The sequence below is a fragment of the Mizuhopecten yessoensis genome, unplaced genomic scaffold (genome assembly GCF_002113885.1).
Source record: "Mizuhopecten yessoensis strain PY_sf001 unplaced genomic scaffold, ASM211388v2 scaffold9847, whole genome shotgun sequence".
In the NCBI taxonomy this organism is placed as follows: Eukaryota; Metazoa; Mollusca; class Bivalvia; order Pectinida; family Pectinidae; genus Mizuhopecten; species Mizuhopecten yessoensis.
Window position 1 is genome coordinate 540,309 of NW_018408252.1, and position 27,614 is coordinate 567,922.

Sequence of the window (27,614 nt, forward strand, 5' to 3'; positions counted from 1 at the left end):
CATCCTGGTCTGGATTATGATCACATGATCACCCTGGTCTAGATTATGATCACTCTGGTATATATTATGATCACCATGATCTATATTTTGATCATCCTGGTCTAGATTATGATCACCCTGGTCTAGATTATGATCACATGATCACTCTGGTCTAGATTATGATCACTCTGGTCTAGATTATGAGCAACCTGATCTATATTATGATCACACTGGTCTAGACTATGATCACCCTGGTCTAGAATATGATCACCCTGGTATAGATTATGATCACACTGGTATATATTATTATCACACTGGTCTAGATTATGATCACCATGGTCTATATTTTGATCATCCTGGTCTAGATTATGATCACCCTGGTCTAGATTATGATCACATGATCACCCTGGTCTAGACTATGATCACACTGGTCTAGATTATGATCACCCTGAGTAGATTATGATCATACTGGTCATGATTATGATCAGCCTAATCTGGGTTATTATCACCCTGGTCTAGATTATGATCAGCCTAATCTGGGTTATTATCACCCTGGTCTAGATTTGCGTCACTCTAGACTGGTGTACTGCAAAAAAACTTATCAGGGAGCAAAAAACAAGAAAGGCATTCTAAATATGTTGTACAATATGTTTTATGATATACATTGTATACATAAATAAACAGGTTAACTAGACAGAAACTGAGAATGGCACATAAAAGTAGGAAGGAATTTATATATAAAAAGAAGAGTCCATATCTAACAAGAGATCCTAGAGAGATCTTGGCACCCACCATCATAAGATTTTCATTACTTCTATCTAAGTCCCTAATCTTTTAAATTGCAGTCTTGTCAACATTTAATATATCTCGTGGTAAATTTTGATTAAAATTTCCATACTGCTGGGTTTGAGAATGTCCTTTCAAAATGAGATAATTGTTCCTTGTTTACATCTTGAGAAATAGCAATAACACACTTGAACTCTCAAACTCAAAAAAGGATGCTTGGTGGCCATCTTGTCTTTCTGATCAATTTCAAAATAAATAAAAATGCACAGCTATGTACCCAAGGAATCCTACACAATAGATTTGAGAAAGATGTGTCAATTATTTCTTGAGAAAAGCAATCAATTTTGAACTCCAGAAATTCTATAAAGTTGGCCGCCTGGATCAGTCTCAATGAACCCAAGGGAAACCTTCATACCAAATTTGAGAAAGATCTGTTCTGTACTTCTTAAGAAATTGCTATTTTTTTACTGAATTTTTTATGGTAGGACCATGGATGAAGGGTGGTTTGATCTGATGATGGTGGGCTAGTATATAATGTCCATACCTTATCAACTAAACATAACATTTGTATCTTATAAAACTAGACAATATTATAACAGTGGTCTGCAATAACAACTTAAATATGTTATTAAGTGTTACAGTAATATAAACAGAGATAGCTTTACATAAAAAGTGCATCATAATAATTTGTTTTATAAAAAGCACTTAATAAAATTAGAGAAATCATTTACTTACATGATATTTATATCAGATATATACGAGAAAATCACAGAATAAAAAGCTCCGCGTTTAATTTGTGAAGGAGTAAAACCATAAAAGATAAGACTGCATTGTTTAAGGCCTTTTGTACAGACCACCAAATGTCACCTGTGAAGTAAATTACACAGTAAAATCGTTGTGTCTTTGCAGAGGTGTTTTAACAATTAGCAGAACACTGATGTATTAGCAATGTAGCAGATTATACAGACTACATATATCTCTTTCTCTGTAACAACCTAACGTAATTCGGTTTCTTAAGGAGCCCCATACCACTGCCAAAAACAAAAATTACGCACTCAGCATACCTGTAAACTGACCCGTTTTCGTCTGATCTCGATCGATATTTCGAACTCTCACCCGATCGAGTCATCGTTTCTCCCATAAACCATACTTCCGATATGACCCGACAATTAGATGCCGACAAACTGGAAATGCAAAATCGTAAGTAGTGCCACTGGAATTTTTCTCTCTCAGCTACCTGGTTAACAGTAGACAATGGCCTTGTCATACTACAGTAGCATCCAGACCCAATCCAAGGGGAGGTAACTCTATGTACCAGTATGAAATCTACCATGGAATTTTTATTGTTTTGTCTGCAGTGGGAAAGGGACCCTTAACAGGAATAAACATTCAATATTGCGTACAAACATCAGCAGGGAAGTTGTAAACAGTGTTTATTACATTTTCAGCAGATACAACACCTTGTTTACAAATCACAGACATGAACTTATGTTGCAATGTCAAGGTAAAGACAATGAACTTTGACCTACATTAGTATAAGACCTTAGTCATTATATAAAAGCTTTATATAACATTGATTAAAATTGTTGAAATGTATTGAAGGTAAAGGGTACCAACCATAATTATTTGACTATTATACACCCCTACGTAAAGGCCTCCCTTTCCTCATTCACCCCTGAAGACACACTTGAACTTTTCCAATTTAAAGGGTGGAATAGTTCATTATGAAATTTCTTGGGTGAATGAGTTGAACCAAAAATATGACTTTATGTCAGTTTACCAGATTTTAGCTGAGCACAGACTAAGCTCGATGTTATATCCTTTTCTTGTTCAACTGATTATTTTAATTAGTCATTTCTGGAAAAAAACCTAGCTCTCCTTATATATTCTAATTCATTCACCCCCGAAATTTCATAATGAACTTTTCCAACCTTTGAATTGGAAGCGTTCAAATGTTTCTTCAGGGGGGTGAATGATTTAATTCTGCAATAAGTCATAGTATATATCTTAATCTCTTTCGAAGAAAAATATGCCAGATATAAAAGGCCTTTAAATGATAAGATCCAAGTCTAATATTGAGGACGAGGATGAAGCAGCATACCTTCACATATTGACATCATTATATCAACACTAACATATTTAAACAGTCACTTCAATATTACAGGAAACATTAAGCTATGTCAACTTCGATCTTTGACATTAAAAGTTTGCATAATATTTTAATAATAAGCTTCGTGATAAATTGTCCTATACAGAATTGCATATAAAATGTACATATTGTTATTTATCAAATAAAAAACCTTGAATCATTTAACTTTGAAAAAATAATATTAAAACATGTATATATTTTACCATGGCTCTCCTTTGTCCAATTAGTATTTTTTTAATTGATTTAAATGGTGTGATTTATTATAGGTATCATGGGGGTTCAAAAACTTTTTGCCAAGAGACACGAACTCTTTTAAAATAAAAATAAAAAAATATATATGAAATCTTGAAAAACACATCAAAATAAAAATTGGAAAAAAAAGAAGTTAAGATATGTTTCCAATGTGCCAAGTGTAGTAAGAGCAATAATTTTACCTCCAATCATAAGAAATATTGTAACTAAACCATTTTTGTATATAAAGGGTATAAGTAATCTTTCGTTTTTTGCATGAGATTGATGAAACATGTCAAGAAGTTTTAATTTTCCCAAGGCTCTGTCAAAGTAAAGCAAAGCCTCAGAGACAGGAGTATATGCACAAATTCTCAAAACATATTTTTTCTGACCAGCACGAAGTCTTCAGCCTCATCAGATTACTTAACGTTTATTGTCTTAAATGCGACGGCTGGTGTCACAGTGTTGAGTTGATTATTTCAATGTGGTGTTATAATACGACCAAGTCTATAGGGATAACAGACGAGAGATTTCTCAAAGCTACTCACATAAAATTTTATTGCAAAGGGAATTATTATTTAAGAACAGTCAAAACAATAACAGTAGTGTTGTGTTTCCCATCTACTAAACCAAACAGTTGCTAGGGTTGAATACACTATGTAGAGTTAACCCCTCTTCATTTCAAACAATTTGTAGAGTTAACTCCCCTTCACATCAACACTATGAAGAGTTAACTCCCCTTCACATCAACACTATGGACAGATAACCCCTCATCATTTCAAACAATTTGTAGAGTTAACTCCCCTTCAAATCAACACTATGTAGAGTTAACTCCCCTTCACATCAACACTATGAAGAGTTAACTCCCCTTCACATCAACACTATGTAGAGTTAACTCCCCTTCACATCAAACACTATGAAGGGTAAACTCCCCTTCACATCCAACACTATGAAGAGTTAACTCCCCTTCACAGCTAACTATATGTAGTGTTAACCCCCCTTCATACCAAACACTATGAAGGGTTAACTCCCCTTCACATCCAACACTATGAAGTGTTAACTCCCCTTCACATCTAACTCTATGTAGTGTTAACTCCCCTTCATACCAAACACTATGAAGAGTAAACTCCCCTTCACATCCAACACTATGTAGTGTTAACTCCCCTTCACATCTAACTCTATGTAGTGTTAACTCCCCTTCATACCAAACACTATGAAGAGTAAACTCCCCTTCACAGCTAACTCTATGTAGAGTTAACTCCCCTTCATACCAAACACTAAGTAGAGTTAACTCCCTTTCATATCAAACACTATATAGAGTTCACTTCCCTTCACATCAAACACTATGCCTTCAATCCTGGAAATTATTTTGGAATAATATTAATTACAACAGTATTTCATAAAACAACAATTACAATAACCATTATGAATACTCATGATATTTGACAAACTGTACCTGTTTGAATATGAATACAAAAATAAATCAAGTCAAATCATTTAGCAAAATATATTAATAAGTAAATTGTTTAGTAAATCTATACTGGTCCATCAATTAACAGGATAAAGTGTTTATTATGATGATTTCAAATGTGATAACTCAACCAATGTTGAATACAAAATTGCTGCTTTGAAAAAATGTGAAAAAAATCAAAACAGTATATATTGCAGTGACAAATACAACAATGAAATGTAATATTGACAAATGATATATTTATTAGTTCAATCACATCTGAGGGGACATAACTCTGTAATCAAACCTGTCACATAACCGTTATCAATGATATATGGGTGGTAGTATATATAGCCCTGTAATTGGTTACTACTACCAGTGTTTTAATGTGACAGTCCCATTAGGTCCCTTTTCTGTTTGTAAAAACTAGATACATTTAAGTAACGTCATATCAGAATAAATCTGTGATATGTTCAACAATATTTTTAATAAAAGAAGTTGATATAAAGCACCTGTGCCAACAAATTTTAATAAAATATTGCTTGGTTATGCCAGAGACATATAAAGCCATAGTAGATGCGTCCCTGGTTACGCAGAAACTAAAATCTTGAACGGAGATGAGTATGAGGGGATCTAGAGAAACATGTGGATGTAGTGCAATGTTTAAGCTAGAATTGGACTGTGGAGAACATCTGCTGTCCATGTAAGTTTGGCTTTGGAAGACAATGTTGTGACAAGCTGGCTGACTCTAGTGAGTACACAGGGGTATACTTGATTAAACTTGTGTGGTGTATCTTTCATTCTGGTTAATAGACATATTTTACTCATGGCCGATGTATAGCAATACATCAACTTTTATTTTTAAAGTATACATGTTTCAGAAAATACATCTTTTGAAAAGTATTTAGTAAAACCTGTGTTTATCGTTTGCCTTCCAAGTCATTCAGCGAGTAAAATGTGCAGCATTTAACTTTAACTCATTCACCCCTGAAATTTTGTGATGAACTATTCCAACCTCTGAATTGGAAGAGTTCAAATGTGTCTTCAGGAGTGAATGAGTTAAATTAAAACAAACACCTAATGATCGGATACCAGTCAATCCTGTAGAGTTATATAAAACAATGCCGGGCGTATATACCGGTACATAATGCTGAATGCTACAGTAGACAAAGTCTGTGTGTTTTTGTGTAGTCCATATGTAAGAGAAATCCACATAGCTGCAGTATCAGAAATTTAGACAACATTAGAATATAAAGTTACACAACTTGGTAAGTAAAGGGTTTATTTAGACAAATATCATCAACATACAGTCTGAATGAGATTCCAACCCAGGACCGGTACATTCTAGACAGTCACTAGCTGGTCACTGGTCACTGACTCGGGCCAGTGACATCATACAAGAATCTAAATGGAATAACAGCCATTTTTGAAATCTGTTTCAGTTTGTAATACAATAATGGCAGAATAAAAATTAAGTCAAATATGACACGACTTTCAATATTTTACCCTTTTTAAAATTTCACTTGAAGAATGCCAGCATTTATCAGATAAATTCCGATACAAGTTCTGCTTGTCATTTGAAATTTCAATTTTGGGTGAAATTTCCCACACATCATCGGGACACAAGTCCTTGACCCAGTAAAATGTCAGTAAATATACCCGTCAAGTACGTCCCTTATATCTGTGTTAGTTACTTCCGTGACAGGCTCCTCTGAAACACTGTACTGACGTGCTGCTATCCATTAGATTCACAGGTGAATTTTAAATACAAAATTGATCAATTTACACATATAACACTGCTAGCATTACACATTGGTGGTACACAGTTTGATCCTTCCATTGGGATACAGTCATCAAGGGTTCACGTCCAGGGACAATTCAATGTAGGTTGTGTTGTTAAATACAATCTAGCTCCACCTTGAAGAAATCGCACTCATGAGTAGAAACTTAACACACAGACATCACTTTGGAGTATTCCTTGTCATATTTCCATCAAAATCTTCCTTGAAATATTTGAGTAAATCTTACAGCTCCTTATCATTCCATGAAAAGATCCTGTTGACGAAAAATGCCTTGATCAGTTAAATCTCATCCTTCTCTGTCAGTAATCATGATTGTCTTCAGAGTAGTACAATGACCTGGAGGTGCGGTCAATACCAACAAAATATTCCACACAATATGTCAGCTTTATTTCAAAGCCTGTTTATGGCCTGGATCAAGAGTACACATCGCCGTAATCCTGTGAGGCCAGTAACAGTCTGTATCGGAGACGTAAGTTTCGTGCCCTGACATGGGAGTTGACGATTTCCATGGTGTAGTCTGACGGGAACCAGCCTCTCTCTCCATCACGGATTCTCTCCCCTTCATACCAGCCTGTAATATCCAGTGTCAATAGTTATAATAATAATAAAAATAATTTGAGGTTCTTATATACCACTTTATCACAACCTAGTTTGAAGGTCGTCTCAAAGCAGTTCACAAATTATTATCCGTGGTTATAGGGCCTTTGCAACAAGCCAATATCTTTCTCAACTCCCTGGGGAGCATACAACCAGCCGGTGCTGCCAATTTCGGTGCTCACAGCTAGCATTCTACAAATCTAGCACTGCCCAACAACGTACTCATTTACAGCCGAGTAGACTGGAACAAGCGGAGTAAAGTATCCTGTTCAAAGATACAACACAGTGCCGTGACGTGACTCGAACCCGCAACCCTTCGGTCACGAGTCTGGCGTCCTACCCCTAGACTAACCGTGCCTCCTAATAGTTATGTAAGATTTTAATGTAGAAACAGCACAGTGACTTATCTATCTATATTTCTACTACAGTGTAACAATATTAGTTCACTGGTAAATGTATTACTGGACAAAAGACAATGCACAAGTCCTGATAAATAATCGTTTCAAAATGAATCGCCCTATATAAAACCACGCTGCATTATAGGTAAGTCAGGGAAAAATGCATTCATTTAATGAGGTAGAATAGACATAATCAACCTATGTTTGTATATTATAGCATATTATATAACTAGGACTGGAAAATATTGTAAAGAGATTTATCTGAGTATCATCCTTGTTCCACCATCAGCGTATACGTCTGTAGATCATTCGCTAAATCACTAAAATACATCATGAAATAGACCTGTTTCACATTGTGACTCCTAAATCAACATTACAACAGAGATTGCCATTCAATCTGCAGATGATTCCATACATTGAAAACATTTAATAAATCTTTAAAATTATTATACACCAACTGTTAGTAGATTTTATTCATTTTCATTTCAAAATTGTAAGAAACCAATGAAGACAGCAGGACAGTAACAGTCATGTATATATCTTACCGTCACCCATTTTCTTAAAGACGTTGATGACATCCGATTCCTCAAGACTGAGTTCATCAGGTTCCGTAGCCGAGTACTTCTTTGTGCATTGTACTTGAGGACAATCTGAGGACAAACAAACATAATGTTGAGTGTATTTATAAGACTCTTTCATGCCTAGGGTTGTAGGTAGGGCAATTCAACCAAGTTTTCAAATTTGGTAAACCCTTGGGCATGACAGAGTATTTGTCCTTCATTCCAACTACCGTACCAGAATAAGTTCAGAAACCATGAAAATGCGCTTGGACTGGCTACTATTTTGAAAATATCAACTACCCCCCCCCCCCCTGTTTTTTTTAAGAAAACAAATATGTCAGCAGGATTTAGCATACCTCATATTAATAAACACAGTATGTGCAGAAAAGTTGATCTCCTCTTTCTAACGAGTAGGGTAAACATATTCTAAAAGGATTTCATTTCATCACGACGCCTTTTCCGCATTGCGGCATCAGAGATCAGAGTTTTCGAAATACGTGACGTCAAGTCATTGTTGAGCCATTGTGACGTCATGTCATGTGAAATGGGGTGTAAGAAATTTCCTACACCCCTTTCTTACCCTGGACAGCTCTATCTTACACACAGGGAAATAAGAGAAAATGTATCATACAGTAATGGTTATGACACCAAGAAAACCGTCCTTTACAAACCAGTACAGTTCATGTTGAAGATGATCTCTCCCTTTTTACACAAACTTTACAAGTCTCTAGAAAAAAGCCTTTTTACACACAGGTCAGATTTATAGGTCAACTGACCAGTGTCCATTTTGCTCTTGTTTGACGGATTAGGTCCCAAGAGTAAACCAACATTTATGAAAAACTTATCATACCTGCCATATGTTTCCCGGATGAGTCAGTGATTTTGAAAGAAAAAGACATTTATTTTCAAGAGTGATATTTAAAATAACAAAGATAATAATTTAAGGTCTAATTTTAATTTTATTTAACTAGGATTTAATTGTATTTTGCACATGGATAAATCCAGTGGTGACTTCTCGATTTAATCCACATACTGGCAATGAGAATTTTTTTCTCATGACAAACCCTGAAAAAGTGTTATAATCTATAATTATCATGACTTCGACCTTGACAGAGTTGAGTATCATGACTGTGACACTGACAGAGTTGGGTCTCATGACTGTGACCTTGACAGAGTTAAGTCTCATGACTGTGACCTTGAAAGAGTTAAGTATCTTGACTGTGACCTTGACAGAGTTAAGTATCATGACTGTGACCTTGACAAAGTTAAGTATCTTGACTGTGACCTTGACAAGAGTTGAGTATCATGACTGTGACCTTGACAGAGTTAAGTCTCATGACTGTGACCTTGACAGAGTTAAGTATCATGACTGTGACCTTGACAGAATTAAGTATCATGACTGTGACCTTGACAAAGTTGAGTATCATGACTGTGACCTTGACAGAGTTAAGTATCATGACTGTGACCTTGACAGAGTTAAGTATCATGACTGTGACCTTGACAGAGTTAGGTATCATGACTGTAACCTTGAAAGAGTTGAGTATCATGACTGTGACCTTGACAGAGATAAGTCTCATGACTGTGACTTTGACAGAGATAAGTCTCATGACTGTGACCTTGCCAGAGATAAGTCTCATGACTGTGACCTTGACAGAGTTGGGTCTCATGACTGTGACCTTGACAAATTTGAGTATCATGACTGTGACCTTGACAGAGATAAGTCTCATGACTGTGACCTTGAAAGAGTTAAGTCTCATGACTGTGACCTTGACAGAGTTGGGTCTCATGACTGTGACTTTGACAGAGATAAGTCTCATGACTGTGACCTTGACAAGAGTTGAGTATCATGACTGTGACCTTGACAGAGTTAAGTATAATGACTGTGACTTTGACAGAGATAAGTCTCATGACTGTGACCTTGAAAGAGTTAAGTCTCATGACTGTGACCTTGACAGAGTTAAGTATAATGACTGTGACTTTGACAGAGATAAGTCTCATGACTGTGACCTTGCCAGAGATAAGTCTCATGACTGTGACCTTGACAGAGTTAGGTATAATGACTGTGACCTTGACAGAGATAAGTCTCATGACTGTGACCTTGAAAGAGTTAAGTCTCATGACTGTGACCTTGACAGAGTTGGGTCTCATGACTGTGACCTTGATAAATTTGAGTATCATGACTGTGACCTAGACAGAGTTAGGTATCATGACTGTGACCTTGACAGAGTTGAGTATCATGATTGTGACCTTGACAGAGTTTGGTATAATGACTGTGACCTTGACAGAGTTCGGTATCATGACTGTGACCTTGACAGAGTTGAGTATCATGACTGTGACCTAGAGATAGCCAATACCTACCCCATTCCTCGTAGATTTTCTCAGAGTCGTTTTCCTTGGCTGATGGACTCAGAGAGTCTATCCATCTTGTTCGGTCACTCCTGTAATAGGCACAATAATGTTTTTTTATAGGGAAGTTTGGATTACAGTATAGACCGAATCCAATCTTAAATATTTATAACATCTTTGATTACAAAATATGACTGTTACATACTATATTTTACCAAATAAATGACACATCTGATTTGATTTTAGCAATGCTCTCACTTCTCTGTTCAAAGCAATATAATTAAACTTACCAAATTCATCATAATTTCACCAAGGATGCTTAAAAATGGCTTAAATGTGAGTGCTTTAAAGGATAGTAAAATGTGAGTTATGATAGAAAAAGTTGTGGGTGGGGGCTTATTACGGCAAATGCGGTAATTAAAATGAGTGTTTATAATAGGCATTTTTAGAGCATTGTGGGATTCTGCAATCATTCTAAGAAAATGTTACCAAATTGCTGTGGGGAGGGTACTTATCTGTAGGACTGTCTTACTGTCATTTGCTTCTCTTCATAAGTTATAATCATGAACAAAACAATAGCAAAGTTAAAGTCTTACGTAGATTTGCAGGAAAGGATGAGCTCGGTATGTTTCTGTTCATGGTTTTCCAGCAGGACTACCACAAAGAGATTTTTACATCCGCTTGGTGCGCCCTGAGGGAGGTACCGCGACTTGTCAGTACTTTCAAGCATCTCAACATGTAGGGAATTTCTTGGCGCGTGATCATAGACCACATACTGGGTATTACTGGAAAATAAAGCCTAATGTAAACACTCTCATTACGGTTCTTCAAAGAAATTATTTACAACATGGTCATCAACTAGAAAACTTCCTCCCTGTTTTATAAACTTTCAGTCAATGATAAATATAAAGTTTTACTGATCAATCTGTTGTACGAAGATCTGACATCACATCTATAGATGCTAAAATACGCATAATTACCTCATTGATTAATTAAAGCTCTAACTTTCATGGTCATTATTGAATTTAAAAAACTTTCAATGGCCATTCAAATAATTCAGCTATTGTAAGATCAGAAAAGTTCTGTTTGTGTTTTGTTTGTGTTTTAGTCATTGTTTAAGAACAGAAATGAACCTTTAGAATTATTAAGTATTTTACATTACTGTATAAACCATAGTGTCGCAATAAACAAAACTTAATCCTAACAACTTTCTGCTTTTATAGTTATTTTTTAATCAAGATGGCCTTTAAAGACAGAAAAGATTGCAATCTTTGCAGTTTAATTAACCCATTCACCCCTGAAGACACATTTGAACTCTTCCAATTCAAAGGTTAGAATAGTTCATTATGAAATTTCAAGGGTGATTGAGTTAAGGTAAAGGGTACCACTTCATCAGTTATAAACTGATTTATGAAGAAGAGTTCTACTCCCGAGTTTTTTTAACTTGGATTATCTCCCTTCTATATAGACGATGGAACAGCATTATCTCCCTTCTATATAGACGATGGAACAGCATTATCTCCCTTCTATATAGACGATGGAACAGCCAAAGGAGGTTTTCTGAAGGAGTCTCTTCCCCTGTCTAGTTTTTCATATGCTTGCAGCTCGTAAACTGGACAGTCATTTTGATGCAGTGCTTATTTAATTGCTGTATGGGAACACTAGTAAATTGTAGGCTTTGAAATGTAAAAGTCCCAAGTCGGACACTATTGGTTTTCTTCTCTTTCTTTTCAAACATTCAAATTTCAAACAACTACAATTCTGTAAAATGCATGGCAACATGCGATATTTTTTAGTGAATGTTTCATTTGAAAAGTACATAAATAAAAATTTAGCAGTAGCAACTCATTTACCCCTGAAATTTTATAATGAACTATTCCAACCTTTGAATTAGAAGAGTTCAAATGTGTCTTCAGGGATGAATGAGTTAACTTACTGGTACCCTTTGCATTAAGCCAAGAAGTTACTGGTATGCAAATCAACAGAATTTAAAGCTAACCATGCCTTGTTATTAAAGGTGCTTGTAACCTGTCTAAGTCAGGTGTTCACCTAAACACTTCAGATATTAAAAAGCCTTACATGCTTGCAGTAAAAAGGTGTGAAATAAAATTAGGCAGAGACGGACCTTTTTTTCTGAGTAATTAACAAGTTTGGAGGGAGACCTGCAATTTATCACATAGCGAACACAAATGAAAATTATGTAGCGTAGAGTGCATAATTAAATTTATGTGATCTCATGTGGACACCGTGTTTTTCTACTGCATGTGGCTAAAAACTAAGGCGAGTTGTTTCCCTTGTTCCATATCAGTTTCAGTTGAAAACCGGTTTTTGTTACCTCCCCTGACTATAGTCAGAACGAGGCCCGCCATTACATGAAGATCACAGAACAAAGCTAGCTTCAGCATCAATTGAGACCCAATTTTTCTCCTTCATCTTTTTAACTTTAATATCAGCAATTTTCTTGCATCTTGCCTTTAATCAAAATTGATTATTGTCTATCAAAGAACATTTTAACAATGACATGTTACACTGTTGTTATTTAGAGTTCATTGCAAGTATCTTTTAGATTCTGTTGTAAATAAATAAAAAAAAAAAAATGAAAAAAAATGAAAATTGGAGTACTTAATATGACTTGTATATCATTAAAAATAACACAAATTTCGGGATTATGATTAAAGAATAAAATGTTATGCAAGAGCCTTAACGTTATTAGAACAACAGCCCACACAACACAAATTACCCCAACACAAGTTTATTCTTCAATCTTGACATCCATATTACAACGGGGTAATAATGAATAAACACATTTGTTTAAGCTGGGATATTTGTTCTCTCTTCCTTCCTGTCATCAATTTCATCCTTAAAATGTCATGTTTACGTACTTAACTACAGCACATGTAGTCAATGATCTAAACTGTCAGAACAATCACACTAACGTCAGAAAAACAAAAGCAAAATAAAAACTTAAAAAATAATTTATCACAAGCACTATTAGTTAATCTCAAGCAGTATTAAAGAATCATACGCATTTCATTTGTAATTGAATTTTGTTATCATTATAACAAATCTTTAAGCACATCACAAGAAAATCAATGCTTTAAAAGCTGCAAGATTCAAAACAAAATGGGAAAATGTAATCCTCTAGGGGCTAGAACAGGTGAGTAGCCATAATAAAACCCAGATATAGTGCAGTCGTCACATATACTTGTGGTTTGAACAAGAGGAAGGGACCCTGATTCAGATCACATAACAATTAGAGTAACTATAACTCCTTTCTTTAGTAATACCTGTCACACCTGTAGCAAAAGTTCCATTAGTGTACTGACTTAATTGGGCTATAGGATTTCTTATTGCTTCATTAGGTTTGAAATAAACAACTGCAATCATGCTGAACAAAGGTTGAGTTAAATGTTATGTAGGACAAAACATACCCTAACTCGTAATTTGATGCAGGTAGGTACTTCCTTGCCTTATTTGCGAGCAAATAATATAAAACAATTTTAGATTTTTCATCATCTGATTGGTTCAAAATGTCTTATTTATTAAATTTACAAGTTCATTATCTGATAAATTTCGTAAGTACGCCCCGGTTGCTTAACCCTTTCACCCCTATGTAACTTTAGTAGACTCTCCCATCCATTGATCTGGATTTTACCAATGCTTTGTGAAAATTCAACTAGTTGCACATTAGAAGCGATTCAAGGCTTTTAAAGGAAAAACAAATCTTCAAAACAGATCAATTTTATTTGTCTCCACTAAGGTATGGCAGTCTCCACTAAGGTATGGCAGTCTCCACTAAAGTATGGCAGTCTCCACTAAGGTATGGCAGTGAAATTATATCAGAGGTTAAATATTCCTTAACCCTTTCACCACTGTGGACCACAATGGACTCATCCAGATAAATGTATGGAAGAGTCTACTAAAGTTACCTAGGGGTGAATGGGCAAACCACTGGCTAACAATTACTTTAGCCAAACTTTTGGAAACAAAGGCCAGATTTTGCTCCTATGAAAAACTATAATTTTTTAAAGTCACTCAAAGAGTTAGTTAAAACACTGCTTCACAAATTTAAATCGTTACTTGGAACAGAAGGAAAATGAAACACATTACAAAATATCAATCAAGTTTCAATCAAGACCTACAATAACTGCTTCCTTATTTCTTTAATAGTGAAATTGTCTTTAATCATAGATGATCTTTTGGAATGGAAGTCCCTCAAATTAAACATGCTTTAATTTTGCCACAAAGGATTTTTTTTTAAAAATGTTTACTCCATCAAAAGTATTCAAAGTGCCACTGAAACAACCTGAAGCATACAAATTGACTTTCTCATATGAACATTTGCAGTAAGAAAAATGGTCTTTAACCCTTCCACCCCTATGTAACTTTAGTAGACTCTACCATTCATTGATATGGATGAGCCCATTATGGTCTACAGTGGTGAAAGGGTTAATTAAAGAGGTCAGTCATCAATCCATTTTTCTGTAGGAAACCATGCTGTTGAAGGTTCAAGATATCTGTTAACACTGCCAGAGAATGTTTTAGTACAAGTTGAAATATGCAGGGCAAGGTTTTCCAACCAATTTGAAAAGATTGTGATAGAACTTCCATGCGACAAGACAGGAATGGTAGCGTACTCACAGTAGCTCATTAATGTTCTGAGGCGTGAAACTATACGAGAATCTATTTCTGAAATTGATTAACATTCGAGACTGACGAAATATTCAATGTGAAAAAATAGTTTTAAAATACATGCACGTGTGCTGAATAAGATTGCCTCCCTTCCTTCACAACACACAAATTCTAACAAATGCATAAAGATTACGTACCCATAAAGAAAAGATTGAACGAACATTATAAAAGATTTTGCAAAATGAAAATGGACCTTAGAAAGTACACCATTACACATAACCTTTGAATTGGGTGCTTGTTTCCTAAAAACCAGTCTTTCATCGGCCATATTGTAACTAAGAAGTTTTGTTGTAATATATTTTTTCAGTAGATTTTATTTAACTTTCTCTAAAGAAATAATGAACAGGATTTAGTATCTATTACGTAATGAATTTCTTTAATAGTGAAATTGTCTTTAATCAGAGATGATCTTTTGGAATGGAAGTCCCTCAAATTAAACATGCGTTTATTTTGCCACAAAGGATTTTTTTTTTTACCTGTTTATTGTCTATCTGATAGAATGAATCAGCAGTGACCAATTAACTGACATTATCAGTAGAGTGATTTCCACTTAATATCATGTTGCTTAATGTCAAATTTGTTAATATAATGTTTTCTATTACAGAGGTGTCTTTATGACCAATCTTTGTGTGGATACATATATGTACACTGAAACTGGATACTAGAACTGTTCTATTTTCACAGAAAGACAGTGTTCTGTTAATGTCAGATTTTGCTTAATATCACATTCTGACACATGATATTAAGAGGAATGCATTGTATATATATATTTTGTCCCTCTGGGTATACTGATTCTGATAGACGAAATAGCTTGAGGATCGAAAATGGAAATGGAAGTTGAACAAGTTTCCAAGATATAGTTAAGTTTTAGTTAAGCTGATTTCTACCTGATACGACATTGTGTTAATTGTGACGCACAACAAAAACTGAAATAAATTAGATACACAAGAATATATTTCTATTTCCAATACACACAATTTATCCAAACTTACTGCATTCATAGCACAATAAAATTTGCTGTGCCTTCTGGTGATTGTGACATCAATTTCTTAACCTTGTGACCTTGAAAGCAGGTCAAGGTCATTTATTTGAGGAAACTTTATAGCACTCTGTCATGAAATAAATTCTGCTGATCATGATTACTTGCTGCTATCAGGGTCTGGGTTTTTTACTACATGTTCATCATAAGATGACTTTGTTTCAATGTAGAAACAAATCCTTATTAACTCATTCACCCCTGAAGACACATTTGAACTCTTCCAATTCAAAGGTTGGAATAGTTCATTATTAAATTTCAGGGGTGAATGAGTTAAAAGGTGTTACTATACAGAAACATTATGAAAACTGTAATAATAAATTCAATAAGTTCCATTCTCCTGCCAGTATAACGATCAGTGACGAACAATACAGCACTCTCAAGCCCATGTGTGTCACTGAATTATACCGACATGAAAATATACCCTTCATTATGTACACCATTTGATACGAAGTAAACATTCTCTCCATTTCACTGAATTTTTTAATGAAATCATATTCTGCTTTAGCCCATCCTCGATATCCAGGGGTTACACTCACTTTCACTCTCTGCACCCCTGGAATATGTCATAACAAAATTGAAGGCTCAATGTGCACCATCTTGTGGATGAGACGGGAAGACCAGTTTGATTCCTTGATGTACATCAAAAGAATCCCGCTGTCGCGTAACGGTAAGATTTCTGGCTTTGAAGTCGGGCGTCGATCCTCTGTAATCTTCAAAGGACAAGTATAAGACTAGTGATTGGTCATTTTTTTTTTACCTGACACCAATCAAAAAGCTAGCTGTGTGCCTTCAATTTCGCTATGACATAGTCCAGGGGTGCAGAGTGCAAAAGTGGGCGTAACCCCTCGAGTATGGAGGATGGCTTAAGCCTGTTATTTCATCAAATTGTAGACAGTTTAAATCAATTACAAGTGCTTATGAAATTATACAAAAGGAACTAAGAAATGTTTAAAAAAGAAAACGTTAATTTTGATTTTAACCACAAATACAGGCCAGTCATACCTTTTCTTTTTGCTGATGAGGATGATATCGTTGAACAGGAAGATGTTTATGGCTTGTTTTGTTTTCCCCTTCCTCAGTGGAAGTCGGCTTGACGTGTCTGTTAGTACCCTCGTTAACTCTCCTTGTTTCAGCAAATATCGGGAAGCAGATATGAGTGGGATTTCCTACAAAAATATCACCGAACATTGTTTTAAACATTTATCTCCCTTTATAGCCTAGAATGCCATTAGGAATATTGACGTTCAAAACTGTGTCGAATCTGCCTGCATCTCGGCCATCAACTTTGGCAGTATCTTGCCCACTATTTTTTCTTTTTAACCTTTAACCTCTAATAAATTGACAGCAGTTGCAGTTCAAACCGTTGTAGTTCAACCCACTGACATCGAGCAACACTCTAAAAATCAAAATTTGATTATTGCCTATAATTTATGTTCCATATAAAATATAAAAAAGCCATTTGGATTGATATGTCTCCCCTATGCCCTTGCTTTGACCATCAATGTACATATCAGACAAACTGACTTAAATGCAAAAACTTGATGTTGACGGAGATGCTGACAAAGTCAATGGACAATGAAAGGTAGGCAGCTCCAAGCATTTGATGAATGGGTAGAGATGTACAACCTACGATTCATATATGGTCCAAGTTTGGTTGGTCTAGCACTTATACTTTCAGTGAAACTAACTTAAATGCAAAAACTTAATGTTGACCCCGCCGCCGGAAAAGCAACACCTTAGTCACGCTTCTGCTACTTCGTGGCGAAAAGACAAAAATAAAAATTTGATTGTTGCCTATAGCTTTAGTGCCATATAAGATTTATATAAATGTTTATGCAGATGTCATGAAAATGCCTTCATAACATGAATTTGACTAGTTTATCTTATTAACCCTTTCACCACTGTTGACCCTAATGGACTCATCCCAATCAATGCATGGAATAGTCTACTGATGTTACATTGGGGTGAAAGGGTTAATAGTTCAGTCGCAGACCTTCAGGATCACAGACCTGACCTTCGGGTAGACTTACTTTGACCTTGAATTCCAGGTTTTGTACAAGGCGGCACATCTGTTCTGTCTGTTGCATCTTTTTGGCTCCATCGTTACATTTCCGTACCACCTGGACCATAAATACAAAACAACTTTAATATTTCCATAAATCAGCTAGAAGGTTGGTATTTCTCTATTCAGGCTGGATTGTACAACATGTCTATAGGAGGCACGGTAGTCAAGTGGTAGAACGCCGGGCTCGTGACCGAAGGGTATGATACTTTACTCCGCTTGTTCCAGTCTACTCAGCTGTAAATTAGTATGTGGTTGTCCAGTATACTAGACAACAGAAAAGGGCTCATACTCCAAAATCTTGTCCAGTATACTAGACAACAGGGAAGGGCTCATACCCCAAAACCTTATCCAGTATTCTAGACAACAGCTGGTAAGGGCTCATATCCTAAAATCTTGTCCAGTATACTAGACAACAGCTGGTAAGGGCTCATACCTCAAAATCTTGTCCATTATGCTAGACAACAGGTAAGGGCTCATACCCCAAAATCTTGTCCATTATACTAGACAACAGGACAGGGCCCATACCCCAATATCTTGTCCATTATACTAGACAACAGGACAGGGCCCATACCCCAATATCTTCGTCCATTATACTAGACAACAGGGAAGAGTTCATACCTGGAATCTTGTCCAATACACTACACATCAGGGAAGGCAGTTCTTGAGATAGTGTCCGGTATATAAATTAGACCACAATTCCTTCAGAATCATTTGAAGATTTTTATCAGTTGAAGAATTTTAAAGGGGACCAGGCCAAGCATTAGTGAAAAACAGTAAATTTGCGTCACTAATTCCCTACCCTGTTTAGTGCCTCGAGAGCTCGTGTGGCACCCTTGTGCTGCTCAGTGGCTGGCTCCATGCGGTGACAGATGGCGTCCACAAGGAGGGGCAGGCGCGTGATTCTCTGCATGGGAAGGAGGAGGAAGGACATCATGGGCAGACCCTGACAGTCAGGGTAGCTCTCCATCCGCCGAATCGCATCCGAAAACTCCGGCTTCTTCCTGTAAAGTCAGCGGCAGGTTTGTGACGTAATCCCACATATAATAACACAGTATCATAATATCAACTAAACACTATTGTCATACAAGTTGTTTATCATATAACAGCTAATGGTTGAACTTTTTGTTTTGTTTTTAAGCTGTGCATCAAAAATTAATGAATTTTTTTTTACGATGTTTCAGGAGATTATTCTTTAGTTTACGATATTTCACATGATTAATCCTTTAGTTTACGATGTTTCACGTGACTATTCCTTTAGTTTACGATATTTCACATGATTAATCCTTTAGTTTACGATATTTCACGTGATTATTCCTTTAGTTTACGATATTTCAGGTGATTATTCCTTTAGTTTACGATATTTCACATGATTAATCCTTTAGTTTATGATATTTCAGGTGATTATTCCTTTAGTTTACGTGATTATTCCTTTAGTTTACAATATTTCACGTGATTATTCTTTAAGTTTACGATATTTCACGTTATTATTCCTTTAGTTTACAATATTTTACGTGATAATTCCTTTAATTTATGATATTTAAGGTGATTATTCCTTTAGTTTAGGATATTTCACGTGATTATTGCTTAAGTTTACGATATTGCATGTGATTATTCCTTTAGTTTACGATGTTTCAGGTGATTATTCCTTTAGTGTACGATGTTTCCGGTGATTATTCCTTTTCAGGTGATAATTCCGTTAAGTTTTGTGCCAATTGATGCCTAATTATATTGTGAACTCAGTTTTCTTAAAATGAGTATTTTTCCTATTAGATATGGCAGATATAAGGACAAAAACGGATACGTACATAAGTTCCTGAACTTGACGCTCCTGGAATGTCTGGTTGCTACAGTAACGGACATAACACTCAAACTTGGTGTTGGCGTGGCTCTCTATGATGGAGGAAATATTTTCCATTAAAACAGACTCCTGCCATTTAGCTTCTAGTGCCGAGAGAAATCTGAAAGTCCAAAAGCCAGAGTTACATATATAATCTGAATGAAGATCTGATACTGTTAAAAGAAAATTCAGAAGTATATTTATAGTCACAAGACAAAAGTGTGTGTCATACATCCATCCATGTTTGATACGACATGATGGAGAGGAATCACACAGCACACACAAAATATCTACAATCCTGTAGTAAAGCAACCTTACTTACATGCATGTATCAGTGACTAAGCACAGGCGTACTGATGACACAAAAGAATATATTTGTGTATATCAACGGAAATATTATTTAGTAGCTGTCATATCTGTTTATATAGAAGAAAAAATTGTAATTATTTTTATAAAACTTTGATAAAAAAAAACTGTTAAAAAATGAAGCCAGTACAGTCTTGAGTCATGACAATGACCCTTGACAGGACAGGAATGGTGAACACTATGACCTCAGTCACTTTAACAGTCAATTTATAATCCCTTTTTGGGTCCATCCCTCAGCCCCTGGCAGTACAGTTCCTTCATTTGTACCTTTTTGAATACCCAGCACCTGAGAATGCTTTCAATCAAATATGATCGATAGCAAGTCATAGCGCCGGAGAGAAGTAGTTTGAAGCAATATGGCCAAATTAACTTTTTGGATGGATGGACCATGGACAGACCACAGATGGACCATGGACAGACCACAGATGAAACATGGACAGACCACAGATGGACCATGGACAGACCACAGATGGACCATGGACAGATCACAGACGAAATATGATTTGAAAAGCTCACCACCTGATGATGGTGAACTAAAAAATATTACAATATACAATATGGCTGCCTCCATTAGTATACAATATGGCTGCCTCGATTAGTATACAATATGACTGCCTCCATCAGTACACAATATGGCTGCCTCCATTATTATACAATATGGCTGCCTCCATTAGTATACAATATGGCTGCCTCCATCAGTATACAATATGGCTACCTCCATCAGTATACAATACGGCTGCCACCATCAGTATACAATATGGCTGCCTCCATCAGTATACAATATGGCTGCCTCCATCAGTATACAATATGGCTGCCTCCATCAGTATACAATATGGCTGCCTCCATAAGTATACAATATGGCTGCCTCCATAAGTATACAATATGGCTACCTCCATCAGTATACAATATGGCTGCCTCCATCAGTATACAATATGGCTGCCTCCATCAGTATACAATATGGCTGCCTCCATAAGTATACAATATGGCTGCCTCCATAAGTATACAATATGGCTACCTCCATCAGTATACAATATGGCTACCTCCATCAGTATACAATATGGCTGCCTCCATCAGTATACAATATGGCTGCCTCCATAAGTATACAATATGGCTGCCTCCATAAGTATACAATATGGCTACCTCCATCAGTATACAATATGGCTACCTCCATCAGTATACAATATGGCTGCCTCCATCAGTATACAATATGGCTGCCTCCATAAGTATACAATATGGCTACCTCCATAAGTATACAATATGGCTGCCTCCATAAGTATACAATATGGCTACCTCCATCAGTATACAATATGGCTGCCTCAAATACTTACCCTTCACTTGCATCTCTAATGGCTCCTATATTGGAGAAAATGACATGCCGTTCCTGTCGTGTGAGGACACAGCGATCGGAATGTTCTGCAGAGAATTCTTGTGAACGGAGGAAAGTGTCAATCAGCACATTCAGGCTGCGAAGATATGTAGCCTCTGACGTGACGATTTCAAATGTTGCCTGAAGTAAGTACAGAAAGGTTTGTCAGTTAATATTGATACATATAGTTAAACCCTGATATACTGCCCCTGGTTTATATACAGCAAAACCTTGATGTTCTGCCCCTGGCTAATATACAGTAAAACCTTGATATACTGCCACGGTTATTATACAGTAAAACCTTGATATACTGCTCCGGTTATTATACAGTAAAACCTTGATATACTGCCCCTGGTTTATATACCGAAACACCTTGATATACTGCCCCTGGTTTATATACAGTAAAACCCTGATATACTGCCCAGTTATTATACAGTAAAACCTTGATATACTGCCCCTTGCTTATATACAGAAACACCTTGATATACTGCCCCTAGTTTATATACAGTAAAACCTTGATATACTGCACCGGTTATTATACAGTAAAACCTTGATATATTGCCCCTGGTTTATATACCTTATCATACAACGCTTTACAGATCATTATTAATATAATTTGGGTATCTAGAAAGACATTCCAAATATATATTTATTTCAAATATCCTATTCAATTAATCTTTCTATAATTGAATAAGCTTCTCCTCATGTCTCGTATAAGATAATTGATCTTTACAAATAATGTGGTGTCTCTTATTGACATTGACAAGAAAACCTATTACACACACCTCTTGGATCTTTCGTTCTTGTGATGATAACGTTTCCAAGAGACCGCTCTTTTTGACCTGAAACAGAGGTGTTGAAATTACAAACTCTCACCACATGAAAATAACCAAGTTTTACTTCAACGATAAAATACCTTGAATAGAAAATTTAAAACAAGTAAATACCATCAATAAAAAATTGTTGTTTTGTATTTGTCAACTGAATGACAAGCAAAGGGAACACTTAATTTGTCCAAAGTGCCTGCATTCAGCTATAACTGTACATTTCCATAACAACATATAGGGGTTTAAAATGCAGAAAAGTGTGATGCACCATTTCTACTTAGACAAAGATCAGAAATCTTTTACAAAGAAACAGGAAGAATAGTATCCAAACCTCGGCCATTTCACACCACAAAGCTCTCATTGCGCTGCCCGTTTTCTTGGTGAACATCTCCAACGTTGATGTCTTTACCCGGTCAGCTTTTGTCTCCCCCGGAGATTCTATCACATCGTCCAATGCCTCATAGATCCTCTCATCTACCAAGGGAAACAACTCTGTTATGTTTTTCATCGGCCAAAGCATATACGTCAAATGACGTCATACCCAGTCATATATACATGTATGTGACATCATATAAGTTTTACTCAATTGAAAAAAGAACAGTTTATAATTTTCCTTTAGGGCAACCTCAGTATTAGTGGAGATCTTTTTTTCAGTAGGAATACTGTATATAGATTTGGTAGAGATGTGAAAGTTTGTTTTGACCAAATGGAGATGCTGACAAACCCAATGGACCATGAAAGGTAGGCCGCATCCAGCATTTGATGCATGGGTTGAGACGTACTACCCAAGATGCATCTATGGTGCAAGTTTGGTTGGTCTAGCACTTATAGTTTCAGAGAAACTAACTTAAACCCAAAAACCTAATGTTGACGCCGCCGTCGTCAAAGCAACACCTTAGTCTCGCTTCCGCTACGTCATGGCGACGAGACAAAAATAACCCTTTTGTTGAATCAGCTAAAACTAGAAAGATATTCGACTGTCCAGGTCACGACACCAGTCTCATCATTTAGTTCTTGCATGTTTCAAAAGTTGAGAAAATAATTGAACAGACAAATATGTCACAAGTTTATAAGGTAACCTACCATCTTCTTCGTCGTCACTCTGTGCGTGCATCACAGAACATTTCTTGCTAGCACGGGATGCCATGTCTTTGTGATAATACTGATACAGAGGCTCTGTGGCGTAGATTTTGGGTGTGTAGCGCTCCCCGAGCGTCCCGTACAGTTGGTCCTCGTCCTCCTTTAAACATTAAAACAATTGTTCAGTGGCACACAGACACAAGAGGTCTAATGAAACAGATATATGTTGACTATCCAATAACACATATCAATTAAATAATTATAACACACATAACAACATTTCAAATTTGCAAAACCTCACATAACTGATTGTAGTTACTATTTTTTTCATAATTCCTATGATTCTGCATAGATCCATTAAAATGATTAATAATAATTATATATTAAAATAATTAATTAATAATTATCATCAAACCCAAGAAAACATCACTTAACATTGTCCAGCATCCTCCAATGGTTAATCCACTAGTAACATTAAATTGACTACAGGACATGTCGCCCAACGGAGAGCCAGCCACTCTGAGAGGAAAAGCTGGAGAGCCAGCCTCTCCTGGTGCATACAGCTCTATGTGAGGATAGGGTAGGCAAGATGCAGGCAGTGGTATTCAGAAAATGTTATCAACATTGTAGATCATTATTTACATCATTTAGTAGAATAGATAGTAAGGTAGAAGTAAGCCGTACACTTTTACATTATCTGCCATCTCTTTAAGTAAAAGGAGACAGCTGTGTGTTGGGCGACAAGCATTGACCTTGAGTAAGCATCAGTCTGACCTTGACCAGCATCTAACAAACTTTTGTTTCCTACCTAGTATCTTAATATCTTAAATTCTCCTGTAAATACATGTTACTTGGTGTAAAACAATTCAAACGTGTTATCAACAGAATACGATCACATATGAAACTGAAGAACTTCACCTTGAACTTCAATAGAATGTTTTAATTAATTTCCTTGACTTTTGGCTTTAGTATAGATAAGCAATTGTTCCCTCAAGTGCAAAGTCATGGAATTTGATGCATAAGATTAATTGCAAGTTTAAACATGATTTTCATACTCTTTGTTGCAGCTTAACTCATTCACCCCTGAAGACACATTTGAACTCTTCCAATTCAAAGGTTGGAATAGTTCATTTTGAAACTTCAGGGGTGAATGAGTTAAACAAATGTACATACTATTCTTATTTCAAATTCTCTTTATCCGAAAAGTCAAAAATATTTTTTTTATCATATATTTGAAAGTTGAAGGAGTGTAAACTGACTCAAGGTTGTTAGCCATTTTTCTTACACTGGCTGATGACCGTTGGTAGCAGGTTGACATACAAATACCACAATGATCGACTTATAACTCATACACCCCTGAAATTTCATAATGAACTATTCCAACCTTTAAATTGGAAGAGTTCAAATGTGTCTTCAGGGGTTAATGAGTTAATGTTGATGAGAAAACATTCAGATACAACTCCATGCTTGAGGCCAAGAGATACAGACAAAGCTGTCCTTGCCGACCAAGAAAAGTGTAGAGGACAGTTCAGGCCAATTTGAACTAGTTGAGAATAGTTAACGATGTCTACAGTATATATAAAAGCTCATGCATATTTTTTTTCTCAAAAGAAAATCATTCCTGCAATCTCTATGACATTCCAGACTTTATACACATTCATTTCATCAGTTTCTCTGTTATAGTCAGAACACACCATTCCAGTAGCTTAACCTCAGCCATTGTCCAACACACAGGGATCTGAGAATTTGTTACAGCTATATTTGGACCTAAACTAAAGTGTTCAGAGTAATTTCAGTAAAAATGCCATCCCCAATGATTTTATATATGTTGGGGGTGGCATTTTTAGTCGATCTAAACCCCTAAAACATATAAAATTACGCTGAACACCTTAGTTTAGGCCCAAATATAGCTGTAACAAATTCTCAGATCTCTGTGGTCCAACACACATTGGTATAGAGGCGCTATATTTCAAGAGTACAAATGAATCTTGGTTATTTTGAAGAATCTTCAAGCAGATCCTTGCGAAAAAAAAAAAAAAAAAGTTGTGTGGAAATTCAGTGTCATTCCGAGGTCATCAGACGTTAAAACAGCTACTTACTGGGTCTATGGTAGCGAATCTCTGCAACAATTATACACAGCTACTGAAGGCACATATCAGCATCATCATGATGTTACTTTAACAGACGTCTAATCATTTATTTATTTTTTAATTTTGATTTATTGTAAAATAAATTACGCTTTCCTCAAGAAATAGTTTTTTAGAAGTTTTTAATGCTACACACTGAAAAGTACCATAAAAATTTGTGTAAAGTGCACATTTTTTTAAGGAAAAATTAAAGTGTCAAGTAAGGAGGTGTGCACTATGCACAAGAACTATCCAAAACCAGTCCTTGGTCGCGACCATTTATCGTGAAGTTTTTTTGGGATTTTTATTTTATTTCATTTTTTCACCCAAAAAGTACCTGCGCACTATTCACGAGTGCCCACAATACATTAATATTTACGGTATAAGTTTTTGGATGTTGGCACACAAATAAACAAACATTTTATATCATACTTGAGCACATCCCAAGCTCACTGTGAATAGATTTCATCATTTTTCTTACTCTTAGTAATTAATGTTTAAAAGACTTTCTATGGAAACCAGTGCTTTGGGCGGATTTCGGGCCACAATGTGGAATAGCTTATCACCTGCTGTTAGAAAGTCAAATACCCTGGCCAAATTCAAGAGGGACATCAAAACTCACCTCTTCACGTCTCCTCAAAGCATTTTAGGCTCTTAACACAGACGTCAAATACATGTATGTGCACACATTGCAATGATTATCTGCTTGCTGAATGTATAAAAGTGATTGCAAGCCTTTTTTGTTTCACAATTATAACTAATACTTATCCATATGTTGTAAAGCGTTTTAGAGTAATTTTACAAATTATATAGGGTAATATATAAATGTTGTATATTATTATTAATTAACAACACATGTCATATATGTGAGGGCTATATCTGTGGTACTTAAACCGGATATAGCAAGTGTTGTGAACAAAACAATTAATTAATCATATCTTTAATTAAATAGCATGTTGTTGTTTGTTTTCATGGGATATGAAAAACAACGTATCTGTTAAGGGTTTAAATGTGCATGGTGATATTCTTACAAAGTTTGCAAATAATGTTTTCATACCCCCAAAGTACATTTTTGAAAATCGCCACCAAGATTATAAATAATCACAATTAAATGCTGTGGAAATAAAAGTATGACTAGAATATTGTTTAGTTTTTCTAATTTGGGCATTCCACTGCTGCAATATTAAAATTCTTATGATTGGCATTTTAAAGGAAAGGTTGACAACTGACGGAGAGATTTATGCATTTTGTATGAAAAAAATAAATCATACACATATTTTCCTGCTACTCACATCTCTCATGCTAATCAAAATATATAGATGGGAATTCATACAGAAAATACAGTGGCTATTTAACCCTTTCACCCCTAGGTAACTTGAGTAAACTCTTCCATGCATTTATGTGGATGAGTCCATTATGGTCTACAGTGGTCAGAAAGAGTTAACTATCTCGCCTTAATCTTCCTAAACCAGTCAAACCTCCTTAATCTGTGATTTGTTTATCTACAAAAAGTGATATTATTTTTGCTGTATTTCTTTCGTAATTCAAAACTTTTTACTCCAAAATATTTTTACAGATTAAGGAGGCACCCTACATGCACTGACACTAATAATGCATTCTGGGTAAGCTGGTCAGGGATGCAGAAATCCTAGGAGGATGTATGAAGACAAATCCTACTGCAGATAGGAACAAGGATATAAACATAAAATTTACAGATTCCACTTCCCGGGCCTGTCACAATCCATCATCAAGTACTTCCTTTTTGTTCCCCGATACAAAATGCAGTATCTTTATGATAAATTATTCATTTATCATAAAGTATATGATCATAGTCATTCAATTTTTTCAACTTTTTCGGATAACCTTGTGAGATGGTGAAGGTGAGGGGCTGTGCGATTGTGAGACACACGAGTCGGTA

At 35.8% G+C, this 27,614-nt stretch overlaps 1 protein-coding gene across 8 annotated transcripts in view; it reads right to left on the bottom strand.

Annotated features, from left to right (window-relative positions):
- Positions 1-613: 613 nt before the first annotated feature.
- Positions 614-27,614, bottom strand: part of LOC110458828 — a 95,511-nt gene continuing 68,510 nt past the window's right edge. For 4 of the 8 annotated variants that reach the window (XM_021510774.1, XM_021510776.1, XM_021510771.1 and 1 more), the window contains 14 exons: positions 25,670-25,690; positions 23,574-23,730; positions 22,822-22,964; positions 22,449-22,505; positions 21,626-21,804; positions 19,900-20,052; positions 18,894-19,095; positions 18,060-18,149; positions 17,032-17,195; positions 14,940-14,987; positions 10,895-11,083; positions 10,311-10,390; positions 7,938-8,042; positions 614-6,968 (listed from right to left, as the gene is read on the bottom strand). In XM_021510774.1, the coding sequence (XP_021366449.1) occupies positions 6,811-6,968; positions 7,938-8,042; positions 10,311-10,390; positions 10,895-11,083; positions 14,940-14,987; positions 17,032-17,195; positions 18,060-18,149; positions 18,894-19,095; positions 19,900-20,052; positions 21,626-21,804; positions 22,449-22,505; positions 22,822-22,964; positions 23,574-23,730; positions 25,670-25,690 (1,746 nt within the window). In that variant the 3' untranslated portion in view covers positions 614-6,810. Of the gene's footprint in view, positions 6,969-7,937; positions 8,043-10,310; positions 10,391-10,894; positions 11,084-14,939; positions 14,988-15,877; positions 15,917-17,031; positions 17,196-18,059; positions 18,150-18,893; positions 19,096-19,899; positions 20,053-21,625; positions 21,805-22,448; positions 22,506-22,821; positions 22,965-23,573; positions 23,731-25,669; positions 25,691-27,614 lie in introns of all 8 variants that reach the window. The other 4 variants (XM_021510779.1, XM_021510775.1, XM_021510773.1 and 1 more) reach the window with 3 other exon arrangements.